Source organism: Coffea arabica, chromosome 1c (genome assembly GCF_036785885.1).
Source record: "Coffea arabica cultivar ET-39 chromosome 1c, Coffea Arabica ET-39 HiFi, whole genome shotgun sequence".
Taxonomy (NCBI): domain Eukaryota; kingdom Viridiplantae; phylum Streptophyta; class Magnoliopsida; order Gentianales; family Rubiaceae; genus Coffea; species Coffea arabica.
The window spans coordinates 20,853,408-20,873,762 of NC_092310.1; the positions used below are offsets into that span (position 1 = coordinate 20,853,408).

General features: G+C 38.1%; 1 protein-coding gene and 1 long non-coding RNA gene across 2 annotated transcripts; one reads left to right on the forward strand and one right to left on the reverse strand.

The window, feature by feature from the left end:
- The first annotated feature begins 632 nt into the window (after positions 1 to 632).
- On the forward strand, positions 633 to 1,247 carry LOC140004846 (uncharacterized). The gene is made up of 2 exons (XM_072045001.1): positions 633 to 854; positions 1,035 to 1,247. Exons 1-2 carry the CDS (start codon positions 633 to 635, stop codon positions 1,245 to 1,247), a joined length of 435 nt encoding a protein of 144 aa, XP_071901102.1.
- Positions 1,248 to 15,199: 13,952 nt separating this feature from the next.
- Positions 15,200 to 17,795, reverse strand: LOC140006374 (uncharacterized). The gene is made up of 2 exons (XR_011813981.1): positions 17,482 to 17,795; positions 15,200 to 15,687 (listed from the first exon to the last, which is right to left on the reverse strand). It is a non-coding gene; the product is annotated as an uncharacterized lncRNA (long non-coding RNA).
- Between the last annotated feature and the right edge of the window lie 2,560 nt (positions 17,796 to 20,355).

Sequence of the window (20,355 nt, forward strand, 5' to 3'; positions counted from 1 at the left end):
TTGGAAGAGGCACATCGATCCAAGTATACAGTACATCCCGGAAGTAGTAAAATATACCAAGATTTGAGAAGGCTGTATTGGTGGAATAAAATGAAGAAGGAAATTGCTCAGTTTGTCCAAAAATGTTTGGTGTGCTAACAAGTGAAACTGAATATTAGAAGCCCTCAGGTCTTCTACAACCTCTTGAAATCTCTGAGTAGAAATGGGAACATATTACTATGGATTTCGTATCAGGGTTACCCCATACCCAGAAAGATCATGACGCCATTTGGGTAATAGTAGACAGGTTGACCAAGTCTACTCATTTCTTGCCTGTAAATATGAGATACTCTTTGGAGAAATTGGCTCAACTGTACATGGACGAGATGAGATAGGGAGATTGCATGGGATCCCCGTAAGTATTGTTTCTGATAGAAACCCGTGATTTGTGTCTCGCTTCTGGCAACAATTACAAGGAGGCTTGGGGACCAAGTTGAACTTTAGTACTACTTACCATCTCCAAACTGACGGACAATCGGAGAGAACCATTCAAACACTTGAAGACATGTATTTTGGATTTTTGTGGAATCTAGGGATAATACATGGCTTTAGTTGAATTTGCATATAGTAATAGCTATCATTCTTCCATAAAAATGGCACCGTATGAAGCTCTCTATGGAAGGAAATGCCGATCACCAATATTCTTGAATGAAGCAGGGGAAAGAAGAGTTTTAGACCCAGTTGCAGTACCATGGATCGAGGATGCGTATGAGAAGGTGGAAGTGATACGTCAGAGGCTTCAGATAGCTCAAAGTCGACAAAAGAGTTATGCTGATAATCGACGAAAAGATTTGGAGTTTGAAGTTGGAGACAAGGTATTTCTAAAGGTTACACCACTTCGAAGTCTCACGGCGGGAAAAGGAAAGAAACTTCAACCGAGATAAGTGGGACCATTCAAAATTCTCCAATGAGTTGGAAACGTAGCATATTGATTGGAGTTATCGGCAAGTCTATCCAGGGTTCATGATGTATTTCTCGTGTTCATGTTGAAAAAGTATCATCTAGATCCCACTCATGTACTGAAGCCAAAAGAAATTGACATTGATGTATCTCTAACTTATGAAGAAAAGCCGGTACGGATCTTAGATCGAAAGGTGAAGGAATTGAGAACTAAACAGATAACCTTAGTTAAAGTTTTGTGGAGGAATCATAAGGTGGAGAAAGCTATTTTGGGAAGTGGAAGAGGACATTCGAACCAAGTACCCTGAACTATTCTTGAGAATTTTGAGAACGAAATTCTTTAAGGGGGGAGAGAGTGTGAGAATCCTTACTTTAAAACACAATTTTCCCAAATTACTTGCCTTACCCTAGGATTTAAATCACTTATTATATGCCCTTGCATTATATTCTACATGTGTTACAACATTTCCCATGCATTACATTTCATTTCCTTTTACTTGAAGTAAAACATTTTCTTGAGTTAGGTTTTAAATAATTTACCACTTACATTTTACCAAGCGGCTTTATTTGTGGTAGGGACTTTATATGAGAGATTAGAGGTGTTAAATAGGCATTGGTACATTTGGTAGGGTTGAAACATCAATAGTCAAAGAATTAAGAGAAGTTTTGGACAAGAAGTGGGCTATGTGGCAAAACCCTAGCCAAGTATTTTGTTAGACCAAAGGTTAGAAGACAATTTAAACTAGACTTGGCCTTTTTTTTTTTTTTTAATTATTGTGGCTGGCCACCTTGAAGCTTGTCAAGAGAGGGAGAGAACTCCATTTTCTTACTTTCTAACCCTAGTTGATCAAGAGCAAAAAACAAAAGAGAAGGATTCTGAGTTAGTTGAGAAACTTTCCTCCAACCATAGTGTTTGTTTCAAACTTGAAGCTTTCATTTTGGTGGATTGTTTTGGCGGTTCAAGCTTCTTACAAGAGAGGTATATAATCTTTAAATTATAGTTTTATGGTGTTATATCATGTACTTTAAGTTTTAAAGACAAACTACAAGTTGTTTTGGAAAAGATTTGAGGTTAATCTCTTGAATTAAACAAGTAGTAGTTGGGTTAGTTAGTATGCATACCATATGTTTGATGAAATGTTTAAACTTTGTTCATGGTTGTTTATGAAGTATTAACATGTTTTAGACCTCTTTTTGAGTTAGATTTAACACTTGATATGTTGTTTAACTGAAAATCCTGAGAGGATAAAGGTTAGATAAATATGTGAACTTGTGGACTATTTTCTTTTCCTTGGCTGGCTAGTGTTGGAAGGAGGGGTTTCCCTTGATTTTTGTGGCTTATTTGCACCTTAATCATGCCTAAGAAACTTGGCTAGACATTGGTTAAGCTCATGTGTGAGTTGGAATGAAATTTAAGCAAGCAAAGTGGTCGGTTGGACCACTAGTGGACTGTTTTGGTTTCTCTTGATGACTAGACTGCTATGGTCATTCTTAATCATGTTGATGTATTACATGTTGAATTCCAATGGTACTAGGTGACTTAAATCCCTGTATATGAACATTACAGGACTGATTTGGGTGAATTTGAAGCAAAACAAACGAAGATAGCACCAAGAACTAATGTAGTTTTGCTTGAGGATAGGGCTGATCCAGAGTTGGAAAATCAGCCAAATTTTCTGAGCTACTGGTACTGATAGGAGATGAACTAGAGTATGAATTTGGTACCGTTGGAAAGCCCTTCGAGTCTAGTTTCCAACGCCACTGACGGAACCTAATTCCAACCTTTCTACAGTGAGATATAGCCATTTTCCCAAAACTGCGCGGGTGCGACTGTTTTACCCATGAAGAACATTTTGAGTTTGAATGAAACTTTTCTTTGCCCAACTTTCATGCACTTGTTAAACTTGTTTTCTCATAAACTTTACTGCATTTTGGGCCAAGTTTGCATGATGAATTGAATGGTTTTAACCACTCACTTGGTCTCTTAATGAGCCTACATTTGAGTAGGAAATGAACCTAGAATGTTAACGATTTCACTCGTTGCCCTAGGATTGGGAAACGGAGGTGATCGTATCCGAGATACTTGACGTTTGATCACTATATTGCTTGACTGGTGAGTGTTCCACTACCTGCTACAAGTTTATGTGAAATATCTGAACATTTGATTTATGTCTGTTTGAGCCAAACCTTGTTTTGATAAAAGGGATAATTGCAGAAATGTGAGAACCCTAGAATTTTCATATTTTCTTAGCCTATTGTTTATTCTCATTTTTTCCCTCGTAAGTGAAAATTTGTTAACTAATCGTTTTAAACAAAGGAAGGCCTTGTTGTTATGTGTATTTGTGTGTGAGATATGTATATGTGTGTATGTGTTGGAAGTGTGGTTGAACACGGCAATCGAATTCGAGATAAGAGGAAAAATTTTGTGAAAAACTGAAGGGCCAAATTCGGCCACAAATTCAGCCAGATCTTGGCCGGATTGGTGGCCGGATTGTGTGACAGCCCCACCTCCTCCTAAGGCGAACCAAAGGGTTCGGCGGACCGCGTGCCCAGCTCTCGCCAGGACTCAGTCGTTCACTTCAATCCTGAAATAAATTACAATATAAATCTCAAAAATATACATCAAATTCCCCAAGAATTACATATCATAAGTGAAGCAGAAACTAATTCTAAGCATGGAACGTACACATACATCCACTTCAATTCCATACAGTCACACTAGCCCAACTATTACACAAGAGAAATCTAAAACTCAAACTATACAAGAGATAATCCATTCAGCCACATGAATAAGTACTACAAGCACTTCCATCGCCTCGATCCCTATGGGGAAAAGAAAAACATTTGGGGTGAGTTAGAAGCTCAGCGAGTGAATAGTAAAATCAGTAATCCAATAAGCTTTACGATAGTGCATGTAAATGATGTCATGAATCAGTGATCAAATGTATGGAGTTTGCTCTTGTGAGCCAGTGAAATCCTTGCACTTAAATATCCAACGCTCCCTTAGATCAAGTAACAGACATACAGAAATAAGGAGCCATCATGCTCCAAAGAATGCGTAAACAGGAGTGGAGACGTTGGTTCTAAGCACAAGATTTTCCCAAGAACTCGTCGGAGCCAAAATGTCATGGTACACACACAAACACAATGATATGCAATCGTGCAATCAATGCAAGAATCATTTCAAAAGTAACTTTTGGGAAGTAGTGGAGGAATCACTCACCAACCACGGCTCATGAACCTCATCCATCATAGACAGTTTCCTTGATCAAGTCCAACTCTTCATTCTACCAAGAATTAACCCAAACTCAAAGCGATTAAATGTCCTCAAAGATTGGGCAGCACTTCCCCTTAAATTTCCTTATTTCCATCCTACAACAATCACCAATATCCATTCAAAATAGCACACACAAAAATAATCTCATTCAATAGCCGTTCAACAGGCTCAAAGTGGTACAAGTACAATTCAAGCTAGGAAAAGTCCGGAAATGAAGTTTAAGTCAGAAAACAAAAAATAGATTTGACATTGTTTTGCGTAACGGACACAACTGTGGCTACGCTTATCGGATTGGGATGAAATTTATACCGTTTCGAAGCTAAGATAAAGGTCTACAACTTTGATGAAGACCACTCAATCCAGTTCATAGTGTAGCTAGGTCGAAATTGCACTATACAAAACCAGAATCCCACAAATAGGTTAGCTAACCGCACTATGGTTAAATGACAATAACTCAGGCTACCGAAGTCCGATTGAGGTGTATCTTATGACGTTTCGACGCCAAGACACATACCTACATTTCTTTTGAAGGCTTCCAAAGCTAAAACATGCATTTTCATGGTCAAAAATGGAATTCCTCATGAAAATAGAAATCTGGGCAGGGGTCATGGGCAGTCAAGGGTATTTTGGTCATTTCACATGTTACAGTGCTTGGATTGACCTGAAATTTGTAGGCAGATAGTTAACACCACAACTTTCATGTTTTAACCTAAGCCTGATTCGGCCTCTAACATGCTCAAATAAGTCCGATCAGAATAGGGCAGATTTAAACCCTAAACCTGGAATTTTTGCACAAAACTGAAATTTTCCGCAAACAATCGCAATTAACGCACAAGAGATCCATTTAACACCATTTAGAGTCATCAATTCCAGCCCAACCATATCCATCATAGGAAAACAGAACAATTCTCACAAAAATCAGAAATTTAGCTAACTTCACTCTAATCCATAAAATCTTCCATAAAATCACCTCTTCAGCCAACACAAGTCACTACTAAACTATTATTAAGAACAAAGAATGGATTGCTAGACATGATACCTTGAAATCTCAAGAAAGGTGATGGCTTAGTCCTTTCCCTTCTCTAATCACTCCACCACTACCTTCAATCATCCTAAGCAAGTGACTTTTATGGAGGAATTTGGAATTTTAAGGGTTGAATCACAAGATTGAGCAAGAAATGAAGTAGAAGAAGAAGTTTTCTCTCTTGGTTTTTTCCTTTCTAATGGCCGGCCAAGATGGAGACGAAATGAAGATGATTTGAGTTCAAATTGAAGTTTTAGTAAAGTTAAAGAAAAGTTAGGCAAGTCAACTTTGACTAGGTTGTAACACTTGGCACTTTGTTGTTGCTTGAAGTCATTTTCTTGTCTCCCCATGGTTAATCCATCTAGGTAACCTCTAATTATCTCTTAACACCTTATAAAATAATATCACTTAATACAAAACTCGAACAAGTTGTCAAAAATATATCGCATTTACTGCACTAGCGGGTCCCACGTCCATAATACACTTCAAACTTAACATGGACTAACTTGTATCAAGGAAATGATTTGAAAACTATATTCCCTTATAAAAATGTATAGAAAATTAATATATTGAAGAAAGGCATAAAATTATAGACAAGAAAACAAAATAATGTCTCGAAAATATATAAAAATTTTCGGGTTCTCACACTCATTCTTTCGGTGCGTCACAAACTCCCCTCCTTAAAAGAATGTCGTCCTCGACATTCCAACTTGCACTAATCAGATCAAAACATTCCTCGAAAGTAGTCAAATACTAGGAATCACTTTAATCCCACATAACAAAATCAAGTGCTAAGAAGCACCCAATCCAACTGATCAATTCGTCATGATCCAATAGATAGTTGATCGAGTAACTAGATAAAACATTCAAAAGGCTTGAAGTTGGACTTAAAGTCCCAAATATTCGGAAAATTCAAGACATGGTTTTATCTCAACTCAAAATTTCTCAAGTCGGAAATTTTTCCCTTGGCGGTGCTGGACAACACAACAAGCTAGCACGACGGCTATACTTCGCCAAAGAGTCTCAATTCAAAAATTTCATCCTTGGTGGTGCTTGATAACACAACAAGTTAGCACAACGGCTAAACTTCACCAGAGGATCTTAGATGAAGAAATTGGCCCTGGTGGTGCTTGAAAACATAACAAGTTAGCACAACGGCTATACTTCACCAGAGAGCCTCAAGTCAAAGTTTCATCCCAGATGGTGCTTGGTAACACAACAGGCATGCCTCGCCAAAGGAATAGCGGTGCTTCATAACACAACAGGCAATACCTCATCAGAGAGGTTCAATTCAAGGATTTCAATCCCGGGTGGTGCTTGAAAACACAACAGGCATGCCTCGCCGGAAGGATGGCGGTGCTTGAAAACTCAACAGGTAATGCCTCACCAGAGAGATTCAGTTCAACCGCTACAAAAGAGTAGTAGCTGGTCTACAATCACGCGAGTACGAATAAGTTCAAAAGCAGGGTCAAATATTTCAGGTTCATGAAGCATGAGCACCAATAAGAGCACAAGTTCAAGTTCAAGTTCAAGGTGCATGAGTACGAATAAGAACACACTTGCCTACACAAGGTCAAGTCTCAAGTATGTTCTGTGACGCCCCCACTTCTCCCTAAGGCGAACCAAAGGGTATCTGCGGGACGCCTGCCCAGCTCTCGCCAGGACTCAAGCAATTTCCGTCCAAGCTTAATACAACACTAGACGTTACGATTAAATACCATAAATACAATCAGTGCGTAAGCTTTCAAGCTTATCAATATTCAACATCTGCCCAATCATTACATCGAAATCTCGAAATACATCAATATTCAAAATATACATCAATCACAAGTCTAGCCCCAATGTTCAAATAGCAATCCCAAATTCATTAAATAAAACAGGATATTTCATTAATCAATCATTCGAGCAGGAAAAGTAAATCAGAAACAATTCAAGGATATAGTAGCTCTCAGGAGCTAAGTTCCACTCGCTCTGTCGATGTCATTCGTATACTTTCCCGCATTGACCCTCCTGTCAACCGGGTCGGTATTTCCATTTCCGTAGATCACCACTTTCTTTCCTCCGTCCACCGTACACCCCAAGGGCCCACAATGTCCATTATTGGGCGATACTCAACGAGTATGCCAAGCAAGACCTCTTATTAGGTAGAGCTTATATGTATCTCATGGCTCGCCCAAATCCCCGACCAAGCCCATTGCTGGCTCGAGTCTAAGGACGGCCTATGAGTTTGGGCGTCCCCCATTCATTTGAAAGTCGAGGAGGTTCACTCCAACGACATAAGCATTCATGACATAACATTGCATTTCATTCATTCATTCAATACATTTCATTCATTCATTTGAAATTAGAACGAGTGCGATAAAGTACGCACCCGCCCTTATTTTTAAAACTTTCAACAAATACCACAAATAAACAAGTATCAAAATTCACACACTTGACACTCACCGAGCAATTCAATAAGAATTATTTTCTGGGAGTTCAAGTGTCCACGGTGAGATCCTCTTGAAGGTCTCCTTGTGCGCCTGGCAATTAACAGTGGATAATCACACAATTAACCCACTTATCAAGAAGATTGTACACTAGTACAATCTAAGGATTATTTCGCAAAAAGGAACCTCAATTACACGTAAATCGAGGTTCAACTTGCCTTTTATTATGTACAAAATTATTTGAGTTTTTATCATGAAAATCGTAAGCAAAACGTTTTAAGAATATCAAAAGAATAAAGAGTTCTTGAAAAACTCTATTTCTTTGAAATTGGAAAATTTTTCAGTTTTATGATGAATCCTTGAAAAATCGTAACTCGCTCGGTATAAGTCGAGAATTGGAAAACTTTATACCGTTGGAAACCTCTTAGAGAGTACTATAAGTTCCTAGAAGACACTTTTCCATGAATCGAAGTGAAAAGTGGTCAAAAATGAGCTTGAAGACGCAGGGTGGGTTTTCATGGCAGAATTAAGTTGGATTTCGGCCAACTTTGGAAATTCGGCACGATTCACACGTTGCAAACCGGCCTCTGAATTTTGCAGCACAATTAGTGTTGCAAGTGAAGTTTATAACAAAACAAGCGGATCAAGAATCGGAGTTTCGAGTACCGAGATACGGTAGCCCGAAGCTGAGCAAATTCAAGACTGGATGAGAATTTTCCAGATTTGAACCTCTAACTTAAGTAATTCAATTGGGTATCGAAACGAACTTGAATTGGCACTAAAATTGGCAGTATTTCAATACTATATGGAAAGTATCTCTCTATCGAATTTCGGGGAAAAATACCTTCGGCAAGGTAGTTAATTAGCCAACCAAAGTTCAAGAAAAATCCTAAGGCAATCTGCCTTTGACTTTCATTTTCCAAATTTCCAATCGTTTAACCAAGAAAGTTATCCAACCATGGTTCATTTGTGAAATAAAGGCCTAAGAAACATCCATAATACCTTTGGTAAGTGTTTAATATCAAGAACATCAACTAACAAGTTCACTCCAAGATTTTGTTCCAAACCAGTCCAAACATTAGGGTTTTCCAAAACAGAGCAGTCCACTTGTTTCAGTCACAACTCAGTCAATATAGCTCGAAATCGAGCATGGCTTATGCCGTTGGAAAATACATTCATAGAGTTAAAATATCACAGAAGAAATCGTTTCCAAATTCGGCACCCATCTGGTTCAAAATCGGGCATCAAGTTGCTGCCTGAACACTTCATTCCAGATGAACAGAGCAACAGGACAGCGAATTTAAAACATTTGGTTCGGCTTGCTCACAAAGAATCAGAACGTGCATTATATACCAAATTAAAGCTAGGAATGTCTAGTTTCAAACGCCACCGACGGCACATGATTTCGACATCCGAGGACAGAGTTATAGCCAAAATACTACTGCTGGTCAGAGACATACGCGAATCAGTTTTCCAGATTTGCTGGTTTCTCAAAAAAATTCATTTGCTCAATCAAACCTCAATATTTTCCAATGAAATTTTCCACACCTCTAATACATCATATAGGCATCCAATTCAAGCCATTAGTTCATTAAAAACTGGCCTTAAAATGGCCGAACATGGCAGGGGCAAAATCGGAAGTTTTTGCTTCTTACACCCAATGAAGTTTCTACTAATTACCCACCACTAATGCATCATTATAACCACTAAACCAACAATATAATCACCATCACTCATCAAATCAGCAACAAAAACCCAAGTGTGGGAATTCAAAGAGCCCACAATCACATTTTTACACCATATACAAGCTAACCAAATGCATGCATGAACTTAACAAGGTAAGATAGCTTCCAAACTTCAAGTTTCCAAGAGTGGATCATCACTTACTTTGGGTTGGTGTTCAATCAGAAATTTCGGCCCTCTATTACCCCAGAAAAACCGTGATTTCCAGCCCTTGTTTGCAGCTCAAAATGATCCTCAAGTGTCAAGCTAGGTGTGGTGCAAGTTTGGTTAAATTTGGAGATGATTTGGGGTGGTTTTGAGTGAGATTAGTGAGCAGAAATTTTGAAGCAAATGTGTTAGAGAGAGGAGGGTGTTTGGTCGGCTGTGAGGAGAGAGAAAATGGAGGGAAATCTGACTTCCTTTAGCTTCCAAGAGAAGGTGAAATAAGTGGTGGTAATTCACCCAAAAGTCAACTCTCATTAGGAGCCGTTTGGTGCGATTACGGCTTGATTTCCTCGCGCGTTTGGTTCACTAGTGCACTAAACCTCCAAGGCATATATATTCATGTAAATATTATTCACTCTTAATTGTCCCGAAATAAGGGTCTAAAGTCCCTCAATTGAAGTCGCGCGTGAAAACGCGTACCGTCAAATTTAACGTTATAACGCGAAACTTCCGAGAAATTCTTATAACGATTGCACTATTAACTATCACTTGAATATTTATTCATAAGATTACCTATTTTAGGACCATAGTACAAGTCTCCAATATTCCAAGCTTATTGTGCTACTACGCGGATAAAATCTCCAAGTACTATTCACTATTTTTACTAAACGCGCTCTAGGAAATTAATTTTCGAAACGAATCATTTTAAAAATATAACGAAGTTATATTACCATGTATTTAGGTTCAATAGGTCTAGAAAATAATACTCGGAATAAATGAACAAGTAAATAATTAAATAAGCTCAAATTAGGGTTTTAATAGGAGTTTTACGAGTCTTTACATGAGTCGAGTATTAACTCCGCAAATCTCCAATAAATTTGTATCCATGCGTCTTTTGGAAAACTATCCACGCGTGAGTAATATATGCTCACCTAGAACTTATTCACCTTTGATTCTCGATTAACTTTTCTTAATCTGCTATTGTCCGTTCTTAATTTCCCCAGGATAATCATACTCTCGAATACAATATCACCTTGAAACACTCGTGTTCATTATTTCTCACTTAAACAATCCTTCCGAAAATTGAAGTTGTTAACGGGACATTTCAAAAACATAATGAAGACATTATTCCATACGAATGGATTTAAAATGGTCGTAATAAATTATTTGGGAGAAACAGGTGGTTAAATACTTAATTAAACGGTTAATATTTGATAAAAATAAGAAATTTTTCGGGTCCTCACATCCTCCCCTCCTTAAAAGGAATTTCGTCCTCGAAATTCAAACTTAGAAAAATATCACATCCCTCAATAGTCATGCTTAGCAAGTTAGTCAATAACTTACACTTTCCAATTCTTATCTCATAGTTTCTATCCGCCCAATTAACAATCAAGTTTTTGATCACCAAAATGCAATTTAACTTCCCAATCGGATAGTAGCTTAAGTGGCTTCCTGTCTACCTCATATAGGAAATGTTTGTACTTCTTTAATGCGAATATCACAGCCACTAACTCCAAATCATGAGTTGGCTACTTTCTCTCGTGATATCTTAACTTTCCAGAAGTATGCACAATCACCTCGTCATGCATCAGTAGTATACATTGTAAACTATCATTTGAAACATCTATATAAATCACAATACTGCCTCCTCAGCTTGGTAAGGCTAACACAAGTGCATCGATTAAACATTTTTTTTTTCCACTTTCAAAATTCCTCCTCACATTTAAAATCCCACATAACTTGCCAAGTCTTGCACTCTTAGAAAATTCCTTGATCAAACCAAAGGAAAGGTTCGACTACCATCAAGAACTCCAAATTTCGGTAGGATTTTCTAGTCGTTTCCTCTTAAACAACTTCTACTGTAGTTGAGTCAACAATAATTCCTTCCTTAGATATTGTATAACCTAGAAAGGCTATTTCCTTCCAGTCGAACTCACATTTGCCGAACTTAACGAAAGTTTGTGCATTCTTGGGGTTTGTAAAACATCTCCAAGTACCTTTCATGATCTTCTCAAACCTTAGAGTATACCGATATATCATCAATAATGCTACCACAGATTAATCCAATTACGATCTAAAACCCCAATGCATTCAGGTCATAGTTGCTACTAGTGCATTGGTCAACCCAATGGCGTAATTGAAAGTTCAAAGTGTCTCTTTCTTGAATTGGAGGTGATTTTAACACATCAGTCTCTAGAGTCCTCAACTGGTAATAGCTCTACTTTAAATTCAACTTGAATAATATCACGGCTCCTTGCCATTGGTCGAAATTTTCCGACTACGTGAGACAATGGAGCATTTGCTCTTAGTGGACACATCGTTCAAGTCTCGTTATTGTATATATATATATACCCTCAAGTTTCCATTCCAAATGTGATATCTGACTCCTCAATCATTATGCTCGGAAATCTACCAAAGATTTTCTTTCACTAACCCAAGTCTCACAGTATTAATATATCAAATTGGTAACCAAACATTGGATTCCAACTTCAACACCAAGCTCCCGATTTGGTCACGGTCCCTAGTCGCCTCCAGACCTTAGGGTGGTCTATATTCTCAAGCACAACCTCGACCATGTCTAATACCGTTCGTGTCTTATGATAAGTCTAAAAGTGTGAGCAAGATTTTGAATATACATGTAAGTCGTAAAACAAATCAAAAGCGGAGTAAAGTTTCATATGTCATAATGATCATAATAGGTACATCAAGTTGGAATAGATTTATCAAATCATTTCAAAAGGAAAAAGGGAAACAATAAGATCGTAGCAAAACGTGCCAAATTGCCAAGATACAAAACAAAAGACCTTTCCCTTTTCCACAAGGTTAAATTTCCAAAAGTGCTAGTCTAGTCTAGGGTACTACAACCCCTATCCCTCGAGTGTAGTCAAAACATCCTCACTCGTAAAACTTTCACTACTAGAACCCCCTTCATAAACATTAGTACTAATTACTTCCATCTGGCACTTGATTGCTTTATAGCGGCCTAGCTGGCTGTTGAGTATTTTCTCTTTTTGATAGGATTACCAGGGCAATTCGAAAACTTATGCTCGGTACTACCGCACTTAAAACATTTTCCTTGCTTTCTCCAGCACTCGGCCTCAACGTGGTTAACCTTGCCGCAGTATCCACAATGTGCATGAGAAGTGGCGGCTTGGCCAGTTCGAGGATTTTCTTTGCATTTCTTCTCTAATTCTACATTCTGGCGTAGTAATTCAATTTTCTCTGCATATTCTTGTTTCCACCGTCCTTCCCAGTACTCAGCTAGTTTTCTTTGAAATTCTACCTCATTTCGAAGAATATCCATTTCCTTAAGCATTTCCTCCAAAGTTGTCATCTTGCCGGTTGGTTTAAGTCAAATGCTAGCCTGCCAGGTAGATCAGAGGATCAAAATAAGTAACTATTCATAATGGAAGCTCGAGTCATGGTACTCTTTCATTCTTTTGCTTATAAGTTACCCCGGGATACCAATCTTAACTATCCTCTGCTTAATACGGCGAGTTCTTAAGTCTCCAAGAGATTGTTATCATTACTTACAAACATAACCAGATGCAGGGACCATATTCCTTAATATAAAATTTTCAAGTCTTAGTTCACTCTCCAATACTTACTTATAAGTTACTCGAGAAGAAACTCTAATATCTTGTTTTCACTAGTACCTTATTTGATTCCCTTAAATCGATCCTACTATTTCGAGATTAGATTCTCCGTGAAACTTAGATGGAGCGAACTTCAAGAATTGCTCAACTCCTCAACCTTACTTGGTTCTTAGGTTGGTTGATTGGTTTAGGGTTTTAGTGCTCCACTAATCATGCTAGGGCATCAATCGTCTGATTAATAGCAATAACTACACGATTATTTTCATTCATTTCTAGGGTTTTGATCCAGTCCAGCAGTCACTCTATAATCGTCTCCTTGAGCTTGGGGTTGCTTAATCCCTCACCCTCACTCCTTTTCACTCTTTTGGTCACCCATAAATTTAACATATTTAAAGGCATGACATAAAGTGAGTGCATATAAACGGAGTTTGAAAAGTGATACCTTTATCACGCCAACAAATACAAGAATAAAAAGGGAAGATACCAAAATAATCGCAAATGGGTACAACCCAATCATGGATTTGAAATCATGAAACAGTAAAGTCAATCATGCCATGAGTAACGTTTAATTGCCTCAAAAGGTAGGAAACATTGTGAAACAAGATACAAAATGCAAAGGCCTTTAAGCGAGTGCCACCCCTTCTATCTTTGGCAAAACTATTAAAATAGTTTAAATCACTAACTTAGTGATTGGCGGAGCCAAAAGTCTTAATTACCTCCGTAGGATCATTTCCATTTCCAGCACTAGGAGTTTTAAATCTCATGTCCCTTATCGAATATCTTGTCATTCTCCACTTGTTCAACCAAGATAATACACCCAGCCATCGACTTATCCATCATGTCTTTAATTTCGGACACTACCCCACAAGTCGATTCTTAGCTTTTTAAAGCTTCTCACAAGGAGCTTTTGTCTTCCTCGCTCCTTAAATATCTCAATCTCCACTTCAGGAATTCTAGTAGTCTAGACATCCACAATCGCCCTCGGTTCTCGATTATCCCCTTGAATCACCCTATTTTCCTCAAATAGCCACTTCCGATGATCGGCCACTATAAACACTCCATTACTTGGGCACGAGTAAGTCCTTTGGAAATAACATATCATACTAGTTCGGCGAGTTGGATCACACTTCCAACGAGCCCTTCCCTAGGCCCTTCACGGCCATGGTTACCATAACGCGTCTCCAAGACGGTGCAATGCCACCATTACTTTCCGTAACTTACAACTAAGATTAAAAGCTTAAATGGGACCAAATACACTGAATAAACTGGATTTGATCACCCCATATTATCCCACATGTATCACACAAGATTAAGACTCCTTATCATCCACTAATCCAAACCTAAGTTCTAGTTTTCGTTCCCACGAGCAGTCACTTAACTTTCCAACCAGTTCCACAGTCCGGCATCCTAAACATTTAAGCCTAGGATACACTACAGAGATCTAAAGCCTAAGCTCTGATACCAACTGTGACGCCCCCACTTCTCCCTAAGGCGAACCAAAGGGTATCCGCGGGACGCCTGCCCAGCTCTCGCCAGGACTCAAGCAATTTCCGTCCAAGCTTAATACAACACTAGACGTTACGATTAAATACCATAAATACAATCAGTGCGTAAGCTTTCAAGCTTATCAATATTCAACATCTGCCCAATCATTACATCGAAATCTCGAAATACATCAATATTCAAAATATACATCAATCACAAGTCTAGCCCCAAAGTGTAACGGAAACCCTAAAACAAGAGTACGCCAAGAGGGGTTTCTCCAACATTTCTCCAAGTCCAATCCTGTTAAGGAAAACAAATCTATAGGGTGAGCAAAACGCTCGTGAGGCCAAGAACACACATGCAAGCACTTTGTTCAAATAGCAATCCCAAATTCATTAAATAAAACAGGATATTTCATTAATCAATCATTCGAGCAGGAAAAGTAAATCAGAAACAATTCAAGGATATAGTAGCTCTCAGGAGCTAAGTTCCACTCGCTCTGTCGATGTCATTCGTATACTTTCCCGCATTGACCCTCCTGTCAACCGGGTCGGTATTTCCATTTCCGTAGATCACCACTTTCTTTCCTCCGTCCACCGTACACCCCAAGGGCCCACAATGTCCATTATTGGGCGATACTCAACGAGTATGCCAAGCAAGACCTCTTATTAGGTCGAGCTTATATGTATCTCATGGCTCGCCCAAATCCCCGACCAAGCCCATTGCTGGCTCGAGTCTAAGGACGGCCTATGAGTTTGGGCGTCCCCCATTCATTTGAAAGTCGAGGAGGTTCACTCCAACGACATAAGCATTCATGACATAACATTGCATTTCATTCATTCATTCAATACATTTCATTCATTCATTTGAAATTAGAACGAGTGCGATAAAGTACGCACCCGCCCTTATTTTTAAAACTTTCAACAAATACCACAAATAAACAAGTATCAAAATTCACACACTTGACACTCACCGAGCAATTCAATAAGAATTATTTTCTGGGAGTTCAAGTGTCCACGGTGAGATCCTCTTGAAGGTCTCCTTGTGCGCCTGGCAATTAACAGTGGATAATCACACAATTAACCCACTTATCAAGAAGATTGTACACTAGTACAATCTAAGGATTATTTCGCAAAAAGGAACCTCAATTACACGTAAATCGAGGTTCAACTTGCCTTTTATTATGTACAATATTATTTGAGTTTTTATCATGAAAATCGTAAGCAAAACGTTTTAAGAATATCAAAAGAATAAAGAGTTCTTGAAAAACTCTATTTCTTTGAAATTGGAAAATTTTTCAGTTTTATGATGAATCCTTGAAAAATCGTAACTCGCTCGGTATAAGTCGAGAATTGGAAAACTTTATACCGTTGGAAACCTCTTAGAGAGTACTATAAGTTCCTAGAAGACACTTTTCCATGAATCGAAGTGAAAAGTGGTCAAAAATGAGCTTGAAGACGCAGGGTGGGTTTTCATGGCAGAATTAAGTTGGATTTCGGCCAACTTTGGAAATTCGGCACGATTCACACGTTGCAAACCGGCCTCTGAATTTTGCAGCTCAATTAGTGTTGCAAGTGAAGTTTATAACAAAACAAGCGGATCAAGAATCGGAGTTTCGAGTACCGAGATACGGTAGCCCGAAGTTGAGCAAATTCAAGACTGGATGAGAATTTTCCAGATTTGAACCTCTAACTTAAGTAATTCAATTGGGTATCGAAACGAACTTGAATTGGCACTAAAATTGGCAGTATTTCAATACTATATGGAAAGTATCTCTCTATCGAATTTCGGGGAAAAATACCTTCGGCAAGGTAGTTAATTAGCCAACCAAAGTTCAAGAAAAATCCTAAGGCAATCTGCCTTTGACTTTCATTTTCCAAATTTCCAATCGTTTAACCAAGAAAGTTATCCAACCATGGTTCATTTGTGAAATAAAGGCCTAAGAAACATCCATAATACCTTTGGTAAGTGTTTAATATCAAGAACATCAACTAACAAGTTCACTCCAAGATTTTGTTCCAAACCAGTCCAAACATTAGGGTTTTCCAAAACAGAGCAGTCCACTTGTTTCAGTCACAACTCAGTCAATATAGCTCGAAATCGAGCATGGCTTATGCCGTTGGAAAATACATTCATAGAGTTAAAATATCACAGAAGAAATCGTTTCCAAATTCGGCACCCATCTGGTTCAAAATCGGGCATCAAGTTGCTGCCTGAACACTTCATTCCAGATGAACAGAGCAACAGGACAGCGAATTTAAAACATTTGGTTCGGCTTGCTCACAAAGAATCAGAACGTGCATTATATACCAAATTAAAGCTAGGAATGTCTAGTTTCAAACGCCACTGACGGCACATGATTTCGACATCCGAGGACAGAGTTATAGCCAAAATACTACTGCTGGTCAGAGACATACGCGAATCAGTTTTCCAGATTTGCTGGTTTCTCAAAAAAATTCATTTGCTCAATCAAACCTCAATATTTTCCAATGAAATTTTCCACACCTCTAATACATCATATAGGCATCCAATTCAAGCCATTAGTTCATTAAAAACTGGCCTTAAAATGGCCGAACATGGCAGGGGCAAAATCGGAAGTTTTTGCTTCTTACACCCAATGAAGTTTCTACTAATTACCCACCACTAATGCATCATTATAACCACTAAACCAACAATATAATCACCATCACTCATCAAATCAGCAACAAAAACCCAAGTGTGGGAATTCAAAGAGCCCACAATCACATTTTTACACCATATACAAGCTAACCAAATGCATGCATGAACTTAACAAGGTAAGATAGCTTCCAAACTTCAAGTTTCCAAGAGTGGATCATCACTTACTTTGGGTTGGTGTTCAATCAGAAATTTCGGCCCTCTATTACCCCAGAAAAACCGTGATTTCCAGCCCTTGTTTGCAGCTCAAAATGATCCTCAAGTGTCAAGCTAGGTGTGGTGCAAGTTTGGTTAAATTTGGAGATGATTTGGGGTGGTTTTGAGTGAGATTAGTGAGCAGAAATTTTGAAGCAAATGTGTTAGAGAGAGGAGGGTGTTTGGTCGGCTGTGAGGAGAGAGAAAATGGAGGGAAATCTGACTTCCTTTAGCTTCCAAGAGAAGGTGAAATAAGTGGTGGTAATTCACCCAAAAGTCAACTCTCATTAGGGGCCGTTTGGTGCGATTACGGCTTGATTTCCTCGCGCGTTTGGTTCACTAGTGCACTAAACCTCCAAGGCATATATATTCATTTAAATATTATTCACTCTTAATTGTCCCGAAATAAGGGTCTAAAGTCCCTCAATTGAAGTCGCGCGTGAAAACGCGTACCGTCAAATTTAACGTTATAACGCGAAACTTCCGAGAAATTCTTATAACGATTGCACTATTAACTATCACTTGAATATTTATTCATAAGATTACCTATTTTAGGACCATAGTACAAGTCTCCAATATTCCAAGCTTATTGTGCTACTACGCGGATAAAATCTCCAAGTACTATTCACTATTTTTACTAAACGCGCTCTAGGAAATTAATTTTCGAAACGAATCATTTTAAAAATATAACGAATTTATATTACCATGTATTTAGGTTCAATAGGTCTAGAAAATAATACTCGGAATAAATGAACAAGTAAATAATTAAATAAGCTCAAATTAGGGTTTTAATAGGAGTTTTACGAGTCTTTACATGAGCCGAGTATTAACTCCGCAAATCTCCAATAAATTTGTATCCATGCGTCTTTTGGAAAACTATCCACGCGTGAGTAATATATGCTCACCTAGAACTTATTCACCTTTGATTCTCGATTAACTTTTCTTAATCTGCTATTGTCCGTTCTTAATTTCCCCAGGATAATCATACTCTCGAATACAATATCACCTTGAAACACTCGTGTTCATTATTTCTCACTTAAACAATCCTTCCGAAAATTGAAGTTGTTAACGGGACATTTCAAAAACATAATGAAGACATTATTCCATACGAATGGATTTAAAATGGTCGTAATAAATTATTTGGGAGAAACAGGTGGTTAAATACTTAATTAAACGATTAATATTTGATAAAAATAAGAAATTTTTCGGGTCCTCACATGGCCGTGGGATTGTGAAATGCGACGGTTTGGCCAAACAAAGGATTTTAGATAGAAAAGGAGTCGCCACTTAGTATAGAGTTAGGGGGTACCAAGTCACCCAAAAGTGATTTTTTGGAAAAGAAAAGTAAACAAACCCTTTTTAAAGAATTTTTAGGTCTACGTAACCAAAGAAAGGGATCGGGGGTCACATTTGATAAGGGAGAAGGCAAAGGCAAAGCCTAAGGCACTCCCTTACCCTAGCCAAAGCTAGTTGCGTGATTTAGCCCTTCTTTTCCTAATTCTTCTACCCCAAGTATGTGTTGCATGTTGGATATGACTAATGGATGCGAAAAAAAAGAAAAATGCAATCCTAAATCTAAAATGTCTCTTATGAGGCTTTTTGGTCCCAACCACATGAGTTGTGATGGCCAATAAGGAAAACTCTCATAGAGGTCACGGGTAATGCAAATGAAGACCCAAATATGAGTGCAAGTGTGAAAATGTAAAAAGAATGCAAAATAAAATAAAAATAAAAATACAAATGTAAGTGCAAGTGTGCCAATGTAAGAAAAGTGCAAGTGTGCCAATTGAGAAAAATGAAGGTGTATGTGTGCAAGTGGATGAAAATATGGTATAATAGTAGTAAATATAGTAGTGTGCCAATTGGGTGTAATTTGTGAGGTAGAAAAATAAGTAAGTGATAGGAAAAAAAAAAGAAAATTGTGCAAACATGGCATGTGGATTGAGAAAAATATAAGTAGTGAGAGAATGTGGATAAAGAAAGTGAGAAAGTGATATGATAAAAATGAGAGTGTATGAACCTAGAGGAATGCATCAAGTCGGGTACGGGAATGACTCCTAACTTTACGATTTTAATTTTCCCTTTGATTAGAAGGAAGAACTAGCCTGCTAAGGCTATTTTGCAGCCACACTCGCTTGTTTCCCTTACCGAAAGGGGACTCTCAAGCAAATGTACCCTATAACTAGCGTGAGGACGCAAAAACCTAAAATGAAAGGGAAAGGGTTGGAGGGGCATGCCAAATGCTAGAAAAAAAACTAAGAAAAATGCATGAAATGTAGTGAGACATGCAAGTATGTACTAACGAGAGAGATCCCTAAGGGTTTAGTGTTGGACTAGCCCATATCTATGAATTCCTACTAGCGTTGGACTAGTGGAAAACGGGACAATGAGCCACAACTAGCGTTGGACTAGTGTGGTGACGTGCATTCATCCATCATATTCATCTATGATTATAGAAAAGAAGTAGACATGCCAATCACCTATAAACACGTAGCACATAACACTTAGCATGCTCGACTAAATGCAAGAGCCTAATAAAGCAAATTAACACGTAGCAACAAAACAAGCAACCAAGCTAATGAACCTATTACATTGGCTAACTAAAACAAATGAGGAAAAGGAAAAATGAATAAAAATGCTCTCCAAGCCCTATCTATTACAAGCCAAGAGGTGTACACATACCCCATAAAAGAATAACTTAATAAAAGTAAAAGTAAATGAAATAAATGAAAGGAATTAAGGAAAGGCAAGGAAAGCAAAGTAGACATGCAATTTTCACTTAGCACGTTGGATCACATAGAGGAGAGACAAAAAAAGGATAAAAGAAGCTATACCTCCCCGTTTGTG

Coding starts and splice junctions, on each gene's coding strand:
- LOC140004846 (XM_072045001.1), top strand. CDS start 633: ATGGCACCGTATGAAGCTCTCTATGGAAGGAAATGCCGATCACCAATA. Junction 855..1,034: donor AGTTTGAAGTTGGAGACAAG/GTATTTCTAAAG, acceptor ATGTTGAAAAAG/TATCATCTAGATCCCACTCA.